Below are 19,738 nucleotides of genomic sequence, written 5' to 3'. Positions count from 1 at the left end.
GTATAACTGAAACCCAACCATGATCAGCTTTGTAACTCGGTATATCTCACAGTGATTTAACAAAAAATAAAATAAATGGGGCTGGAGTGATAGCACAGCGGGTCGGGCGTTTGCCTTGCACGCAACCAATCTGGGTTCGATCCCCAGCATCCCATCGGGTCCCCCGAGCACTGCCAGGAGTAATTCCTGAGTGCAGAGCCAGGAGGAACCCCTGTGCATCACCGGGTGGGACCCAAAAACCAAAAATTAAATAAATAAAATCAATGCAACGGGTTCCCCGGTGTTAGCCCCCAACCTCCAACAATGCTGGAACACTGCAGGGCCTGGGGGGAGGGGCCAGAGGTGGGGGGGTCTGTGGTCAAATTCAACTTCCTTCCCTCCAGAGTCACGGGGTGAGGGCTGGAGCGATAGCATAGCGGGGAGGGCATTGGCCTTGCACGCGGCTGACCCGGGTTCGATTCCCAGCACCCCATAGGGTCCCCCAAGCACCGCCAGGAGTGATTCCTGAGTGCAGAGCCAGGAGTCAGCCCTGAGCATTGCCGGGTGTGACCCAAAAAGAAAAAAAAAAGACACAGGAATAAGCTTCTATTCTCTGCAACCAGAAAGGTCTCCGTGGACACTCAGTGCAGCCTTGGCAAGGAGGGAGGAGGGATGGAGAGGGTGCAGGCATTCACGAAGCACAGAACCACGACCAAGACCCCCCAAAACCAGACCTGTTTATAGGGTGAGAGATGGTTTGGGGGGGCGGTGGCTGAACATTCTCTCACTAACTTAAATTTCTTCCCTCACTCTCCCTGGCTTCCCTTTGGAGGGGTCCGGTTTCCTGAGGCCGGATGCTTCTCAAGCCATCTGCCGCCATCTAGGGTATCTGGTCCCAATTGTGGGCGCATCTCCCCCGCCCCTCCCCAACCCTCTCGGAGCGGGGAGGGGGTCTCCCCACCACCACCACCACCGCGTTTCCAAGCGCGCCTGGCATTTCTCTGCTCCTGCTGTCTTGGTGGCGGCCTGTGGCAGCCGAGAAAACAATTCACCCAAAATTGACTGTGAGACTCTAATCCTGGACCCTTTGTGGGGGGGAAAAAGTGGAGGAACTGCCAGCCACAGCGGAGTGGGAGGAAGATATTTATCTTGGTCGAACCTCTGAGAACCAGAGGTTGCGTGCAGATCACACAGCCGGCAGATCCAGAGGAATCTATTGGGGGTCAACCACGGCCTTGGGGGGCATCATCCAAGGCAGAAGGTACCGATATCTCCTCCATTCAGGGGCTAGCTGCAGTTGGGGGCGCCCAGAGACCCCGGGGAGAGGAGTCAGCGTGGCAGGAAAGATTATTTCAAGCAGCCTGGCTATGCACGAGAAGCCCAGATCTTCAGGGTGCTGCTGGCTTTGGGCTCTGTTTTACCCAGTTTTTTTTTTCTGGATCTTTCCCTGCAGACCTCACGGCTCACTCTCAGGCTCATGAGACTCGAGGGTCTTTCCGCTTTGGCAGAAGACACAGTCATGAGCCAGGAGGACGAAATCATGAGTCAGCAGCGCCGGCAAAATCAACATCGATCCCGGCATCCCATAGGGTCCCCTGAGCACCACCAGGAGTAATTTCTGAGTACAGAGCACCATCAAGAGTAACTCCTGAGTGCAGAGCCAGGAGTAATCCCTGTGCACCACTGGGTGTGAGCCAAAAAACAAAATAAATAAATAAATAAATAAAATCCCCAATCACTACCCAAGTGAAGCAGAAAGCATTTCAGTTGTCACCTCGATTGATACCTGGTGAAATTTTCCTCTTTCGGGGTGCCCTGGCAGGGCTCAGCGAAACCAGGGTTCATGCCTGAGGATTCTCTACCAACGCATGGCGAATCAGTGCCAGGCCAACATCATTATTTTATTTATTTATTTATTTTTCTTTTTGGGTCCCACCCGGCAATGCTCAGGGGTTCCTCCTGGCTCATGCACTCAGGAATTTCTCCTGGTGGTGCTTGGGGGACCCTATGGGATGCTGGGAATCGAACCCAGGTCGGCCATGTGCCAGGCAAACACCCTCCCCGCTGTGCTATCGCTCCAGCCCCCAACATCATCATTTTACAGTTGTTTGGAAAACAGGTCCATGCGGGTGGGAAGCGCCGACGATCCAGTTCTCAGATCATGGCCCCGAGAACCAAGGTCATTGCTTCTAAAAGCAGCTTAGCCAGGAAAAACTGGAAGGTTTCAGAGGGTGGGAGTGATAGCACAGCGGGGAGGGCGTTGGCCTGGCACGTGGCCGACTCGAGTTCGATCCCCAGCATCCCATAGGGTCCCCCGGGCATCACCAAGAGTGATTCCTGAGTGCATGGGTCAGCCCTGAGCATCACCGGGTGGGACCCAAAAAGAAAAAAAAAAGGAAGGAGGAAGGGTGGAGAGGGTGCACGGAACCATGACCAAGACCCCACAGAGACAAGCCCAGGAAAAGATACTCCAGGAAAGTCCTGCGTAAGGTGAGAACCAGGTCTGGGTATGTTATTCCTGCACGACCCCATGAGCTCAAACAACTGCAAAGACTCCGAGAACTCACAGGGCCTTACAGGGGTGGCTTATGGTCACGGGCTGGGGATCTGGGGGCCCCTCGCTCCTGGAATCTCCCCCTTATTCTGTGTTATGGGCACATGATTCCGAGAAAAAGGAAGTTGGGCAAGAGAGCTGCGGAACAATGGAGCGGCTCTAATTCTTTCCTTGCTTCAGAACCCAAACCAGACCCCACGCTAATTCCTGAAATTGCCTGGGGAGGGAGAGATTAATGGGGAGGAGTCGGAGTACATCTCAACACGGTGTCCAGAAGCGGGACAGACTGTGTTCTGCCTCCTCCCGGGAGCACTCAGAGAAATCCCCCCCCCTCTCCCCACACACACTGCTAAAAATAAAAGCTAGAGCAGAAACACACACTCGGATGGATTGTACAAGAATGCAGAGGCCTCAGAAGAAGGCTGCAGTGAGATGATGTGGGTGTTCTCTGTGGGGGCAGCTCAGGAATACCTGTTAGGGTGCTCGACACAGGAAGAGGGGGAAGGGTGCCCCCAAGCTCCTAATAACTGAGCATGACAGGAGCCAGTGATGTGGGCACAGAGGGAAAGCAGAAGGGGGTGGCATAGCTAATACCAAGATGGACATATACCTTTACAGACTGCAGAGCCATGGAACTGCACTCAACTATGATGTTGTGAATGTGGACTCAGCTATGATGTCAGAAAACTGGGCTCAGCTGTGATGTCACAAAACTGGCCTGCGCTATGATCTCACAGGCTAGGCTGAGCTATGATGTCATAAAACTGTGGTTTATGTATGACATCATCACGAAACTGGGCTGCGCTGTGCTATCATAAAATGGACTGAGCTCTGACGTCACGGACTAGGCTGAGCTATGATGTTATAAAACCGGGTTTTATATATGACCTCATCATGAAACTGGGCTGCACTGACCCCTCATAAAATGGACCGATCTATGACGTCACGGACTAGGCTGAGTTATGATGTCATAAAACCGAGTTTTATATATGACATCATCATGACACTGGGCTGCACTATGCTGTCATAAAGTGGACTGAGCTATGACATCACGGACTAGGCTGAGCTCTGACGTCATAAAACCAGGTTGAGCTATGTATGACATCATAACACTTGACTACACTGCTATGGGGTTCAGCTATGGCATCACGAAACTGTGATATCATGGATTGGGCTGAGCTGTGACGTCATGAAAGTGGGCGGAGCTGTAACATCATGAAACCGGGCAGTGCTGTAAACATCATGAAAACGGGCTATGACGTAATGCACCAAAAGAGGGCTGGGTGAGGTAGGGCATGGGGAGAACTTTCTAGAATGGCCCAACTCCATGGGAAATCGACAGCATCACAAGGAAGAAACTGGTTTTGTATTTTCTTTTCTGCTCCTTGGTCCTAAGATCTCCCCATCTGGGGCCGGAACGATAGCACAGCGGGGAGGGTGTTTGCCTGGCACACGGCCGACCCTGGTTCGGTCCCTGGCATCCCATAGGGTCCCCTGAGTACTGCCAGGAGTGATTCCTGAGTGCAAGCCAGGAGGAACCCGGAGCATTGCCGGGTGTTAAAAAAAAGAGATCTCCCCAACAACAGTTATGTTACACCCCCACTCACGACCAAATTCTTCAGCCAGGTTCTATGACTGACTTTGTTCCACAGAACCGTGGTGTCCCATGGGGTCCCAGCACCCAAACCCTGGCTGGCTCTGAGGAAGGACCAAGAGAATGAGCCAGGGAGGGAGCTGGACTAGGTACTGTTCATCGTACTCCCTTTTCAAGAACCACCTCCTAGAGTACTAGCAATCTTTGGGGTAATGTCTTGAGGTGGGGGTTTCTGGGGTTCCAGAGGCAGTCAGGGCCCTGCCTCTCCCCAAGTGTTTACAAGCTATAGCAGTGCACTGTGGCACTGTCCTCCTGTTGTTCATCGATTTGCTTGAGCGGGCCCCAGTAACGTCTCCATGGTGAGACTCGTTGTGACTGTGTTTGGCATCTCGAGGATGCCACGGGGAGCTTGCCAGGCTCTGCCGTGCGGGCGGGATACTCTCGGGAGCTTGCCGGGCTCTCTGAGAGGGATGGAGGAATCGAGCCCGGGTCGGCCGCGTGCAAGGCAAACGCCCTCCCTGCTGTGCTAGTTTACAAGCTACTAGCAGAAAATGGGGGTGGCGTTCTGAGCGTTTGCTGATGCTTTTGTCTCCCTGGCTGATTTACGGATTCTTGTGGTCGCTGCTTTAGGAAGCCAAATCTTGAGGGCACAGTGGACTCCGGGACTATGGCAAGGGGGGTAGGACGTCAGAGGCGGCCAGCCAGCCAGTATCACTCAGGCTGGTGTTACCAAGAACCACCTGTGGGCTGGAGCGATAGCACAGCGGGGAGGGCATTGGCCTGGCACACGGTCGACCCGGGTTCAATTTCCGGCATCCCATAGGGTCCCCCAAGCACCGCCAGGAGTGATTCCTGAGTGCAGAGCCCTGAGCATTGCCAGATGTGGTCACAACTTTTATTTTTTATTATTTTTTTTCTTTTTTGGGTCCCACCCAGCGATGCTCAGGGGTTCCTCCTGGCTCTGCACTCAGGAATCACTCCTGGTGGTGCTCAGGGGACCCTATGGAATGCCGGGGATCGAACCTGGGTCAGCCGGTCCCAACTTTAAAAAAAAAACAGACAAAATCATAAGGGCCCCCTGGAATCAGGATTCTGGGAGCCCCAAAAGGTCCTTGAACTTGACCCCAGATGTCTATAGGTTCTCCTACCGCAAGATTTGATTTTTAAGTGAAGATAAGTTGTTTTATTTATTTGCGGGGAGGAGGGGGGCGTTTTGGGTCACACCCGGCAACGCACAGGGGTTCCTCCCGGCTCTGCACTCAGGAATCACTCCTGGCAGTGCTCAAGGGACTCTATGGGATGCTGGGAATCGAACCCGGGTCAGTCGCATGCTGGTTGGTGCATTCTCAAGCAGGCCAGTTTTGTGACATCACAGCTGAGCCCAGTTTTCTGACATCATAGCTGAGTCCACATTCACAACATCATAGTTGAGTGCAGTTCCAAGCACCAACCTGCTGTCTGCCTGTTTGGCACCCTCAGAAGTCTCCTGGTAGAGCTGGAGGCCTACCTCATGGCTGGACTCTGCATTCCCTGGGGAAATCACTCTTCTTACTCTTTAATTCACTGCATGGATTAAACCACTCTAGACCGGAGAGCCGCTGACTGGGCAGAGGCGCTACCAACCCGGCTACTCTAGAGGGCATTCCTTAGAGGGGAAGTCCGCGAGCCTGCAAGCAGACAGGCACGACACAGTGGCAGCAACAGGTCTCAAAAGAGCTGATGACAAGCACAGATGCCCACAGGAAAAAAACACCCACAGCCAACGCACTGGACTCCCACGTGGATTTCCAGTGGATGCTCTGAGAAGCCTGGACAGTGATGGGCATCACACGGCAGCAGCAAGTAGGAAAATAGACAAATTAGGATCATAAACGATCGGTTTGAGGCTCTTCATGTTCCCAGAGCGAACAGATGCCATTGGGCTACACTAGCACGCGACAGGGACAAATGGAGACGTTACTGGCGCCCGCTCGAGCAAATCAACGACTAACAGGAAGTTAAGTGATTAAGTGATTAAGGAGCACCGGTTGGACAGAGAGGGTTTAACAGGTGGTATGACAATGTGGATTTGATGGGGGGGGGAGATGTGTTCTTATCAAAAGGTTTTTTTTTTTTTTTTGCTTTTTGGGTCCTACCCGGCAATGCTCAGGGCTGACTCCTGGCTCTGCACTCAGGAATCACTCCTGGCGGTGCTCGGGGGACCCTGTGGGATGCCAGGGATCGAACCCGGGTCAGCCACGTGCAAGACAAACGCCCTCCCCGCTATGCTATTGCCCGGGCCCTGGGTTCATTACTGGATAGGAAGGAAGGGAGGGAGGGAGGGAGGGAAGGGAAGGGAAGGGAAGGGAAGGGAAGGGAAGGGAAGGGAAGGGAAGGAAAAAGGAAAAAAGAAAGGAAGGAAGAGAAGGAGGGAAGGAAGGAAGAAAAAGGAAAAAAAGAAGGAAGGGAAGGAGGGAAGGAAGGAAGGAAGGAAGGAAGGAGGGAGGGAGGGAGGGAGGGAGGGAGGGAAGAAAAAGGAATAAAAGGAAGGGAAGGAGAGAAGGAAGGGAGGGGAAGGGAGAAAGGAAGAAAGGAAGGAGGAAGGGAGGGAGGGAGGGAGGGAGGGAGGAAGGAAGGAAGGAAGGAAGGAAGGAAGGAAGGGAGGGAGGTCAGGAGGAATGCTGGGAGAAAAAATGTCAGTACAACCTGACCTGCAATTTAGAACTTACCCTCTTCTTGGAAAAACGTTAAAATGCGTTGTGTGAGTTTCTGAGCTACACCCAAATTAACTGCCATGAGCCCGCCCTTAGGGATCACACCCTGATTCACTGAACATCTGCATGCTTTGTTAATTCCCCATTTTGCCCCCTTCCTCATGTAATCGGTTCTAAAAGGCAAGCTTGGGCTGGAGCAATAGCACAGCGGCAGGGCGTTTGCCTTGCACACAGCCAGCCCGGCCGAGCCGGGTTCGATTCCTCCGCCCCTCTCAGAGAGCCCCGCAGGCTACCGAGCTGGCAAGCTCCCCGTGACGTATTCGAGATGCCAAACACAGTAACAAGAAGTCTCAACATGGAGACGGTACTGGGCCCGCTCGAGCAAATCGATGAACAACGAGAGGACAGTGTGTCACAGTAGCTTGGGAGAAATAAATTTGAAGCTTGATCCGAGCCTCGTCTTGCTCCCATTCTTCCGTCTCTCTTTTTTTCCACGTTGACTAGTCCCATGGGTCAGGGCAGAGAAAATAAGTGAAAAGGAGAGAAGGAGGAAGAAGGGAGGGAGAGTGGGAGAGAAGAGGAGGGAGGGAGGGAGGAGGGAGGGGGAGGGGTACTCACCTCTGCTCTTCCCGCTCTGGGTTGCAGCTCCCAGAAGCTGAGGGCCCCGTGGGGGCGACTGTCCTGAGGGCCACAGCGGAGACGCCCACCCGCGGGGAAGAAAAGAGGAGCAACACGGAGCTGGTGCAAAGCGACTGGGCAGCCGCGGGGCCGGTCACGTTGATGACCAATGGGTTGTGCTCACACGACAGGTCGTGAGTCCCTGCGGGTACCAGGGCAACGGTGGGTGGGGTGGCCCCCATCAGCCCTTGGGGAAGCGCCGTGAGCCCACCCGCGGGTGTCCATTCCGACCCGCCAGGGTTGTGGGGCACGGGCAAGATGACCCCTGAAGGTCAGAGGCAAATGTGAGCCCTGACTGGACAGAACTGTCCCTTCAAAGGAAGGAAGGGAAGGGGGGAAGGAGGGGAACGAGGGAGGGAGGGAAGGGAGGGAGGGAGGGAGGGAGGAAGGAAGGGAGGAAGGAAGGAAAGGAGGGAAGGAAGGGAAAAAGAGAAGAAAGGAAGGAAGGAAGGCAGGGAGGGAGGGAGGGAGGGAGGGAGGGAGGGAAGGAGGGAAGGGAAGGAAGGAAGGAAGGAAGGAAGGAAGGAAGGAAGGAAGGAAGGAAAGAAGGAAGGGAAAAAGAGAAGGAAGGAAGGAAGGAAGGAAGGAAGGAAGGAAGGAAGGGAAGAAAAGAAGGAAGGGAAAAAGAGAAGGAAGGAAGGAAGGAAGGAAGGAAGGAAGGAAGGAAGGAAGGAAGGGAAAAAGAGAAGGAAGGAAGGAAGGAAGGAAGGAAGGAAGGAAGGAAGGGAAGGAAGGGAAGGAGGGACTCACCCAGCTGGAGGCTGTGTCCACTGCGATCCACCAGGGAGAGCGTGACCGTTGGCGTCCCATGGTCCCCAGCTCCGACAGAGGTCAGGAACAGGAAAACGGCCGTGGCCACTCCAGGTCTGCTGAACCTCACCTAAGCGTGGACACAGAGGTGTGGCGGCCGCCAGCCCACCTCAGCCACTGAGGTGCAGGCCAGTGGGGACATGCAGACATCGTGGCCAGGTTGCCACTTATCATGTGGGTGTGCCCGGATAGATGGCCAAGGATGACAGCTGGGAGAGTGTTTGCTTTCCACATGGCTGACCCGGGTTCGATCCCTGGCATCCCATAGGGTTCCTCGAGGACCACCAGGAATAATTCCTGAGTGCAGAGCCAGGAGTCAGCCCTGAGCATCGCCAGGTGGGACCCAGAAAGAAAAAATATATATACAGAGAGAGAGGGCCGAAAGGATTATGGAAGAGGCAGAGGGCGGGGCTGGAGTGATAGCACAGGGTTGACCTTGCACTTGGCCAACCCAGGTTCGATCCCAGGCATCCCATAGGAACCCTTGAGCACTGCCAGGAGTAATTCCTGAGCAGAGTCAGGAGTCGGCCCTGAGCATCGCTGGGTGTGACCCCAAAAGACACACACACACACACAAATTAGAGATGACCAAAGGAAATAAAAAAAGAAGCAGAAAGCTGTACAGCACAGAGGGCATTTGCTTTACACATGGTCAACCCAGGTTTAATTTCCGGCATTCCATATGGGTCACCAGGAGTGATCCCTGAGCACAGAGCCAGGAGTCAGCTCTGAGAACCGCCAGGGGTGGTTCCTTCCTTTCCTCCAAGAGAGGCAGAGTTTCTGCAGTCTTCTGAAAAATGTGAAAGAAAGAAAGAAAGAAAGAAAGAAAGAAAGAAAGAAAGAAGAAAGAAGAAAGAAAGAAAGAAAGAAAGAAAGAAAGAAGAAAAGAAGAAAGAAAGAAAGAAAGAAAGAAGGAAGGAAGGAAGGAAGGAAGGAAGGAAGATGGAGGGAGGGAGGGAAGGAAGGAGAAAAGGAAAAAAGAAGGGGAGGGAGGAAGGAAGAAAGGAAGAGAAAGAAAGGAGAAAGGGAGGAAGGGAAGGAGAGAAGGTAGAGAGGAAGAAAGGGAGGGAGGGAGGGAGGGAGGGAGGGAGGGAGGGAGGAAGGAAGGAAGGAAGGAAGGAGGAAGAAAAAGGGAGGGAGGGAAGAAAGGAAGGAGAGAAGGAGAGAAGGAGAGAAGGAAGGAAGAAGGAAGAAAGAGAAGGAGGGAGGAAAAAAGGAAAGAAGGGAGGTAGGAAGGAAGGAAGGAGGGAAGGAGGGAAGGAAGGAAGGACCAACAGGGTACAAAAGAAAGGAAGAAAGAAAGAAAGAAAGAAAGAAAGAAAGAAAGAGACAGAAAAAGAAAAGAACAAAGAAAATTACATCTGAACCAGATTTGATCCCTTCCTATTTCATGTGGTATTAGATGGGTCTGTGAAAAGCAGGCTGGAGCCATAGCACAGCTGATAGGGCATTTGCCTGGCACGCGGCCGACCCGGGTTCGATTCCTCCGTCCCTCTTGGAGAGCCCGGCAAGCTACTGAGAGTATCCTGCTCGCATGGCAGGGGCTGGCAAGCTCCCCGTGGCGTATTCGATATGCCGAAAACAGTCACAAGTCTCACAATGGAGACATTACTGGCGCCCCGCTCAAGCATATAGATGAACCACGGGAGGACAGCGCCAGGGTGCTGTCAGAGTGAAAATCAGCTCTTCTTTCTCAAATTTACTTACAAACTTCCACTGAAATGGATCCTGTATTTTTTCCCCCAGAGATTAAAAAAAAAGTTTTCTTTTTCGAATCTATACAATGGAATACCATGCAACAGGTTAGGGAAAATGAAGTCATGAAATTTGCCTATAAATGGATGGACATGGAGAGTATCATGCTGAGAGAGATGAGTCAGAAGGAGAGGGACAGATATAGAACGACTGCACTCATTCGTGGGATATTAAATATATAGTCACTGTCACCGTCACTGTCCTCCCGTTGTTCATCGATTTGCTCGGGCGGGCACCAGTAATGTCTCCATGGTGAGGCTTGTTGTGACTGTGTTTGGCATCTCGAAGACGCCACGGGGAGCTTGCCAGGCTCTGCCATGTGGGTGAGATACTCTCAGTAGCTTGCCGGGCTCTCCAAGAGGGATGGAGGAATCGAACCTGGGTCGGCCGCATGCAAGGCAAACCCCTACCACTATAGCAGAAAACTAATATCCAAGGCCTGGGAAAACAGGGACTAGGAGGACCGGTCAGTGGTTGGAATCAACCACAAGTGTATGTGGGGTGAAGAATGGGTAAGTTAGAGAAGGGACCAGGGTGACAATGATAGCTGGGAAGGGTCACGCTGGACAAGAGCTGAGGGTTCAAAGGAGGTAAAGGAATATACACGATAATCTTTCAGTATCTGTTTTGAAACTGCAATGCAGAGAGAGAGAGAGAGAGAGAACTGTCCCCCATAGAGGCAGGCGCTTGGGGGGAGTTGGGGGATGATGGGAGGGAACCTGGGGACCCTGGTGCCGGGAAATGTGCCCTGGTGGAGGGACGGGTGTTGGAACACTACAGGACTGAAACCCAATCATGAACAACTTTGTAACTGTATATCTCAATTAAAAATATTTTTTTAACCAGTCATCTGTTCTCGGGCAGAAAGAGAGGGAGAGGCATAGAAAGATTGCATTCATCTGGGGAACATAAAGTAACAAAATAGGAGACTAACACCCAAGAACGGCCGAGATTAGTACCAGGAATTTTGCTCCATGGCTTGGAGGCCAGCCACACATGCTAGGGGAAAAGGGAGCTCGGATAGAGAAGGGAGCACCAAGTAAAGGGTGCTGGGAGGATCCACCCAGGATGGGAGATGCATGCTGAAAGTAGACTCTAGACAGAACATGATGGCCACTCAATGCCTCTTTTGCAAACCACAACACCCAAGAGGAGAGAGAGAACAAAGGGGAACAATTTGAACACAGAGGCAGGGTGGGATGGGGGGATGGGGGGTGGGAGGGATACTGGGACCCGTGGTGGTGGAAAATGGGCACTGGTGGAGGGATGGGTACTGGATCATTGTATAATCAAAACCCAAGCACAAAAATTTGTAAGTCTACACTGTACCTCATGATGTCTCACTAATAAAAATTTAAAAATTAAAAAAAAATAATCTTTTTAATTAAAAATTTTTTCTTTCTTTTTTTTTTTTTTGCTTTTTGGACCACACCCAGCAATGCTCAGGAAATCACTCCTGGCGGTGCTTGGGGGACCCTATGGGATGCCAGGGATCGAACTTGGGTCAGCCATCTGCAAGGCAAACGTACTCCCCACTGTGCTATCTCTCCAGCCCCCCCAAAAAAATAAATTTAAAAATAAATACAAATTAATTCAATTTTGATTAAATAAAATATATTAAACCTTTTAAAAATGGTTTCTCCCACAGCACTGGTTGTAAGAAGCGGACCCAAAGTTGGCACATCTACGGGAGCCATTTGGCACAGAGACCCGCGTGAAACATCTAACATGGCCCACGCTCCCACGTCCCCCCCCACCCCCAGGGGCTCCTGCCCCCACTTACTCTGAGCTGCATCTTCTGCTGTCCATCCAGGCTGGCCCCATCCTGAGAGGCGTTACCGACAGGGCCACAGGGGAACCAGCCCGTTGGTAGAGAGCGCTTGGGCAAATCAGCCTGGTAAGGTGTGCAACTCTGAAAGGCAGAGTGCAGAGAGGGGAGTGAGGAGAGGGAGAGGGGGGAGGGAGAGAGGGAAGAGAGAGGAAGAGGGAGAAGGAGAGGAAGAGATGGAGGGAGAGAGGGGCAGAGAGCAGAGAGAGAGAGAGCTCCTGGCACTGGTATGCCCATCTGGGGCCTGACCGGCATGGAGGGGTTGCCCCTTGCCAGCTCTCTAAAACCTTCTCCCTGAGCGGGAGTACTCAGCATTGCCGCCCTCCCGGCCAACTCACCAGGGAGTGGGGCTCCCCGGTCACCAAGGACGCAGGGCAGTCCCAGTCTTCATGAGGGGACGTGGCCTGGACTGTCCACTGATCCTGGAAGCCGTCAGGGGGGCGGAGGCCGCAGTCCTGGAAGCTGGTGGCTCTCTCGAAGGGCTCACAGTGTCCGTCCCCCTCGTGCACGTAGCAGAGACTGGGGTCTCCTGGTGAGAGGAACAGGGGCCTGGCTGAGACGCCACGGAACCTGGAGGGCGTTTTCTTCAGGCCACAAGAGAGAATCCCGAAACTGGGGGCTTCACACTCCTAAACACAGGGCACTGTCTCTGATCAGAGGCGGGGGTGCAGGATAACACGGGCGTGGCCTTTCTGCCTTGCTGCAGGGAGCTTAGGTGGATTGGGTTACTCCCAGCACAGTGCTCCCATTCCTCTGTGTTTATTTGCGACTTCTTTCTTTGTGCTCTGTTGACTCGTGAGCAATGCACTGCAGCACGGTCCTCCCGTTGTTCGTCGATGTGCTCGAGCGGGCACCAGTAACGTCTCCATGGTGAGACTTGTTGTGACTGTGTTTGGCATCTCGAGGATGCCACGGGGAGCTTGCCAGGCTCTGCCACGTGGGCGGGATACTCTGGGTAGCTTGCCAGGTTCTCCGAGAAGGATGAAGGAATCGAACCCGGGTCAGCTGTGTGCTATAGCTCCAGCCTGTTGGCTTGTAAATACTGTTTTTCTCTTCTCCTTGAGTCCTTTGCATCGTTAATTCAGAGCAATGGCCTTTTTGTATGGTTATGTGGGGACAGAAAGACAGTAATGCTATTTTTCCGGGGGGGCCTTTTGGTCACACCCTGTGATGCTCAGGGGTTACTCCCTAGCTCTGCACTCAGGAATTACTCCTGGTGGTGCTCAGGGGACCCTATGGGATGCTGGGAATCGAACCCGGGTCGGGCCGCGTGCAAGGCAAATGCCCTCCCCGCTGTGCTATCGCTTCCAGCCCAGTTAATCGACTCTAAATGAATTTTTCCTCCTGAGCATCTGTTCTCTTGACCTAAGCCTCAGCTGCCCTAACTTCCTCAGTTGACCCCCAAAGCAGGGTCCCGACGAGGGACTGGATGGACCCAGGGCAAGCGGTGAGCTATGTGCTACCCTGGCATCGAGATGGGCCTGGCCAGAGCGCCATCATGCTTAACTATAAGTTAAGAGTTTGGTCATGGACAAAGGCTGTCATGATCCAAAAAGCAATAACTAGATTCAGACCCTGCTAGGTTAGGAATGATTCATCTGGCCTGAGCACTGTAGTCTGAGTCTGTGGCAAGACGTTCCCAGAGAGCCGCCCTACGCCTCAATGTATTTCTTACTGTGTCCATACAAAAATAACTAATATTAAGATGTTAATTAAGATGTTAGGAGAAGAGGAATACCCCCAGGTGGTGTTTCTGCCCTGGAGCCTGATGGGCAGTCAGGAAGGGCTTTGGAATACCATTATACAGTGGGGGATATAGAAGTAGTTAAAATTAAAAGAGGTCGAGGAAGAAGGTGGGGGCGTTGGCAGTGGCTGGGGGCTGGATACAAAAGAAATGAGGAAAAAAGACATTTTGGGGAGTCTTTGGGAAGGATGAAAAGATGGGAAAATTTTTAAAGATGGAAAAATACTTCAGGAAATGAGTCAGAAGGAGAGGGAGACGGAGAGGGACAGACACAGAATGATTGCACTCATTTGTGGGGCATTAAAATAAAAGTATGAGGCGAATCCCCAAAGACAGAAGAAACATGGGCCAGGAAGGTTGGTCCAGGGTTGGATGCCGGCCTCAGGTGCTAGGGGAGAGGGCAGGTGGGATAGAGAGGGGACCATTAGGGAAATGATGGTTGGAAATGATCACACTGGGTAAGAACTGCACGTTGAAAGGAGACAAAGCGACAAACATGATAACCTCTCTGCGTGGCGTATCTGTATGGCAAGCCATAATGCCCAAAAGAAGAGTGGGAGGGAGAGAGACAGAGAGAATAAAAGGAGGAGGAGGAGGAGGAGGAGGAGGAAGAGGAGGAGAGGAGGAGGAGGAGGAGGCCAGGAGAAGGAGGAGGAGAGGAGGAAGAGGAGGAGGAGGAGGAGGAGGAGGAGGAGGAGGAGGAGAAGAAGAAGAAGAAGAAGAAGAAGAAGAAGAAGAAGAAGAAGAAGAAGAAGAAGAAGAAGAAGAAGAAGGAAGAGGAGGAGGAGGAGAAGGAGGAGGAGGAGGAGAAGGAGAAGGAGAAGGAGAAGAAAGAGAAGAAAGAGGAGAAGGAGGAGAAGGAAGATAAGGAGGAGAAGGAGGAGGAGAATAAGAAGGAGAAGAAGGAGAAGAAGAAGAAGAAGAAGAAGAAGAAGAAGAAGAAGAAGAAGAAGAAGAAGAAGAAGAAGAAGGGAGAGGAGGAGGAGGAGGAGGAGGCCAGGAGAAGGAGGAGGAGAGGAGGAAGAGGAGGAGGAGGAGGAGAAGAAGAAGAAGAAGAAGAAGAAGAAGAAGAAGAAGAAGAAGAAGAAGAAGAAGAAGAAGAAGAAGGAAGAGGAGGAGGAGGAGAAGGAGGAGGAGGAGAAGGAGAAGGAGAAGGAGAAGAAAGAGAAGAAAGAGGAGAAGGAGGAGAAGGAAGATGAGAAGGAGGAGGAGGAGAATAAGAAGGAGAAGAAGGAGAAGAAGAAGAAGAAGAAGAAGAAGAAGAAGAAGAAGAAGAAGAAGAAGAAGAAGAAGGAGGAGGAGGAGGAGGAGGAGGAGGAGGAAGAAGAAAGAAGAGGAAGAAGAAGAGGAAGAGGAGGAGAAGGAGGATAGGAGGAGGAAGAAAGAAGGAGGAGAAGGAAGGATGAGGAGGAGGAAGAGGAGGAGGATAAGGAAGAGGAGAAGGAGGATGAGGAGAATGAGGAGAGGAGAAGGAGGAGGAGAAGGAGGAGTAGGAGGAAGGGGAGGAGGAGGAGAAGGAGGAGGAGAGGAGGAGGAAGAGAAGAAGGAGGAGGAGGAGGAGAAGGAGGAGGAGAAGGAGAAGAAGAAGAAGAAGAGGAAGAAGAAGAAGAAGAGGAAGCGGAAGAAGAAGAAGAAGAAGAGGAAGAAAAGAAGAAGAGGAGGAGGAGGAGGAAAAGGAGGAGGAGGAGGGGAGGAGGAGGAGGAGAAGGAGGAGGAGAAGAAGGAGAAGAAGAAGAAGAAGAAGAAGAAGAGAAGAAGAAGAAGAAGAAGAAGAAGAGGAGAAGAAGAAGAGGAAGAAGAAGAAGAAGAAGAAGAAGAGGAGGAGGAGGAGGAGGAGGAGGAGAAACTGGGGATATTGGTGGTGGGAAATATACACTGGTAGACACGTGTTGGAACACTCTACGTATGACTGAAACCCAACCACGATCAGCTTTGTAACTTTCTCTCACGGTGACTCAATTAAAATAAATAAATAAATAAATAGAAATACTTCAGGGTCAGAGAGATAGTCCAGTGGGTAGGTCACTTGCCTTGAACATGGCCGACCCGGGTTTGACCCTTGGCACCCCATAGGGTCCCCTGAGCTCCCCGGGAGTGATCCCTGAGTGCAGAGCTGGAGAAACTCTGAACACAGCCGGGTGTGGCCCCCAAACCAAAAATAAAATAAAAATATTTCATCATAATTAGGCATTGAATAGATTATTCTTTTAATAATAGTCTAAGTCTTACACCACAAGCAGAATTTGTGGCCTGCGTTTGCTTCTGATGCATTTTTTAAAAATTATTTGCAGTCAGACACTGGGATGGCTCCCGGAAGTTCTGCTTCTCATCAACATGTCGTAAATGAATTATTTTCCTCAATAATTATGTTTTCAACCCTCAGACTGCTTCTGTGGCAAATCTCTCTCTCTCCTGGCCAGAAATAAGCCATGATTCCTGGAACTGTGTCTCAAAGTCTGTTTGGGCTCGAAACTCCTGCAGTTCATTAAAGCGAAGGCGTGTTCACGCCATATGCCTCAAACCAACACATGTATATTTGGCTGTTCTGAGACACTGACTGCTTCCTCTCTCTCTCATACAGGCATAAGGACACACCTGTGTGTGTACATGAATATGCAGACAATCAAACGGAGGTTGGGATGGACTGATGCATGGACATAGATGTGTGAATGGTCTGTCTTTTACATACTTTATCACTTACAACACCGACTCTTCCTAGCATACATTTCTGCGTTTCCATCTTTCACTTTCTTTCTTTTTTTTTCTTTTTTGGTCACACCCAGCATTGCACAGGGGCTACTAATGACTCATGCTCTCAAGAATTACTCCTGGCGGTGCTCGGGGGACCCCATGGGATGCTGGGAATCGAACCTGGGTCGGCTGCGTGCAAGGCAAACGCCCGACCCGCTGTGCTATCGCTCCAGCCCCTCACTTAATGTGTTTCATCTCTCCTCTTTTCTTTAATTTTTGCCGGGGATGGGGCTACAGCATTTAGGCTCCTCAGCTGACATGTTGAGGTTAAAATCCTGGGGGTCCCTGAGACAGCTGTCACCATGGATAATAATCATAGGTATGAATGACTTTGACCTTGTGGGTTAATGAGAGCTTCATTTTCTTGGTACAAATCTTTTTAGAGGAGAGGGGGCCTCTATGAATCGCCTCTTTTTCCTGTTATGTGTCAAATGAGACATCACTTGGCCCTGAGCAGAACGGCCATTGGCCACTGTTCCTATTAACCTGCAACTTGAGAGGCGAAAAAAATTTGTGATTTTTGAGAGTCGACTTGAGAGAAGGAATCTGGAGTTCTGACCTCCGTCGACGATCAAGAATCAGGGACGCTGTCTCATTTGCCGAGGCATCAAAAATCAGATGGGCCGGACACATCATGCGATTTAGAGATGGCCGCTAGACTAGAGCCGTTACTGACTGCATTTCACGGGACGTCGAAAGAACGCATGGGGGCTGGAGCAATAGTACGGCACGTAGGGCATTTGCCTTGCACGTGGCCGACCTGGGTTCGATTCCCAGCATCTTATGTGGTCCCTTGAGCACCACCGGAGTAAGTCCTGAATGCAAAAGCCAGGAGTAACCCCTGTGCATTGCCAGGTGTGACCCAAAAAGACAACAACAACAACAACAACAGAAAAAAAAACGCCTGGCTGCCCACCTACAAGATGATCAGACTTCTTCGTCAAAACCCTGAACAAACGGCTTGAAGCTCTTCGTGTTCCTGGAATGAGCAGACGCCCTCAGGCTACACTAGCATGCGACAGGGACGAAGGGAGACGTTACTGGTGCCCGCTTGAGCAAATTGATGATCAAGGCGATGACAAGTGACAAGTGACAGAGGCAACTTAAGAGCAAGATCCCACAATAAATCACAGAGCCTCCTTTCCACATTGGACACATGCTTGGGCGTCTGATTTTTCTGTGTTTTTTTTTTCTTTTTGGGTCACACCTGGCTCTGCACTCAGGAAAAACTCCTGCCGGTGCTCAGGGGATCATATCGGATGCTTGGAATCAAACCCAGGTCGGCCGCGTGCAAGGCAAATGCCCTACCCACTGTGCTATCTCTCCAGCCCCGTGATTTTTCTGTTGTTTGGGGCTGTGCTGGGGGGAGGTCCTGAGGCCACTCCTGACAATACTCAGTCAAGGGGGGTATGGGCGACAGTCAATGAGAGGGGCTGAGTTTTGCGGTGCTGCTCTGGCCTTATGTGGGTCTAGGGACCACCAGGACCACCCAGGCTGAGCTCAGGAGACCCCGTGGTGTTGGGGACCGATCTCCTGACCCCCACGCCCTGTTCTCACCTGTGCAATGGAAGCCTTCCTCCAGCCGGCACGTCTTAGAGCATCCGTCTCCATTGAGAAGGTTCCCATCATCACATTCTTCCCCCAGGCTCCTAGAAGGTCAGATGAGACAGTCACCTCCACACTGACACAGTGACCTCCAGAAAGAGGCTGTCCTCCTCCTAGACCACCCTCCCCCACCACCACCAAACACCTCCAAGTTTCACATCACCGACAGCCCAGGAGGACCACAGCAAATTGGACGGGAAGGTTGCGTTGAAGTGCGCCACACTCAGTGAGAGAAAACAGTACCACAGAAGACTCAACCCAGCATCCACCAGCTCAGAAAATTCCTCAGACAGTGACTTCAGGAATGCCATTGTGAGATCTATATTTTCTTTTTTCTTCTTTTTATTTTTTCTTTTTGCTTTTTGGGTCACACCCGGTGATGCCCAGGGGTTCCTCTTGGCTCTGCACTCAGGAATTACTCCTGACAGTGCTCAGGAGACCATATGGGATGCTGGGAATCGAACCCTGGTTGGCCATATGCAAGGCAAACGCCCTCCCCACTGGGCTATTGCTCCAGCCCCAGGATCTGTTTTCAGGAGCAATATAAAGTGAATTATTCTGAGCCTGTGGAAGGGGTAGGTATGGTGGAGCCAGTTGAAAAACTGGGGACATTGGTGGATGGAAGGTCACACCAGTGGTGAGGTTGGTGTTGGAACACTGAATGCCTGAAACAACTGTAATCATGAACTCAGTAAATCACAGGATTATAGTAATAGTAATTATAATAAATGATAAAAAAATTTGAGAAACAACTGTTCTTAGCCAACATCACTTTAGTCTTCGCTTTCTTCAATTTATTTATTTATTTATTTATTTATTTTTCATGGGATTTGTTGTTGGTTGGTTGGTTTTTGGATTCAGGGGCCGCTCAGGGCTTACTCTGGAGCTCAGTTCTGGTGCTGGTCAGGAAACTGTATGGGGTGTGCTGGGGATGAAACCAGGTTGGCAGGAGTGCCTCACCTGCTCTGCTACCATCATTTAAAACACAGTAACAGCAAGTCTCACGATGGAGATGTTACTGAACCCGCTTGAGCAAATCGATGAACAACGGGAGGACAGTGATATCAGTGATTTATTTTTTTAAGTACAAGCCAGAGAAAAGTCAGAGCAATGAGACGATGTCTACAAAACCAACAGAACAAGATGCCTATAGACAGACATTTAGAGAAGATGCAGTTTGAGTCACGAATACTGACTGGCAGGGAGTGACGGAAATTCCTTAAGCTCACAACTCAGCAACATGGTCTTTTAGCTAGAAAAAGCCCACAGGTCTTATAAGGACTGGATAGTTCTAAAAATTTAAAAGAGCCAATTTTGTGGGGTGGCTTCTTCTATGATATTTGTTTATTTATTTATTTGGCTTTTTTGGGTCACACCCAGCGATGCTCAAGGCTGACTCGTGGTTCACACAGTCAGGTATTACTCCTGGCGGTGCTCGAGGGACCCGATGGGATGCTGGGGACTGAACCCAGATTAGCCATGTTGCAAAGCAAATGCCCTCCCCGCTGTGCTATCACTCCGGTCCCCAATTTCTATAGCGTTTTTATCTGATACAGATGTTTTCATCGAGGAAACTGCTCTTACTCCCTAGTACCACCTGCTGGCCATGAGTATGTATTGCAGGGGAGAATGGCAATACATGGAAAATTTGTGGTTTTGACTTTTTTTTTAAATTAAACTTTTTTTTAATGGATCAACAGAAGCATATAAATATAAGTTGGTCCAGAAAAGATCTCCAAAGAATAAG

At 51.1% G+C, this 19,738-nt stretch overlaps 1 protein-coding gene across 1 annotated transcript in view; it reads right to left on the bottom strand.

Moving 5' to 3' along the window:
• The window catches only part of PAPPA2 (pappalysin 2), an 87,539-nt gene that overhangs the window by 20,547 nt on the left and 47,254 nt on the right, over window positions 1-19,738 (bottom strand). Inside the window, exons 9-13 of the mRNA XM_056130167.1 lie at window positions 17,944-18,035; window positions 12,230-12,420; window positions 11,847-11,975; window positions 8,249-8,378; window positions 7,439-7,640 (exon numbers count right to left, since the gene is read on the bottom strand). Coding sequence (XP_055986142.1) covers window positions 7,439-7,640; window positions 8,249-8,378; window positions 11,847-11,975; window positions 12,230-12,420; window positions 17,944-18,035 — 744 coding nt within the window. The remainder of the gene's footprint in view (window positions 1-7,438; window positions 7,641-8,248; window positions 8,379-11,846; window positions 11,976-12,229; window positions 12,421-17,943; window positions 18,036-19,738) is intronic.

This window comes from Sorex fumeus, unplaced genomic scaffold, assembly GCF_029834395.1.
Source record: "Sorex fumeus unplaced genomic scaffold, SorFum_2.1 ptg000074l, whole genome shotgun sequence".
Taxonomy (NCBI): domain Eukaryota; kingdom Metazoa; phylum Chordata; class Mammalia; order Eulipotyphla; family Soricidae; genus Sorex; species Sorex fumeus.
This window is presented reverse-complemented; position numbering and strand designations above follow the sequence as displayed.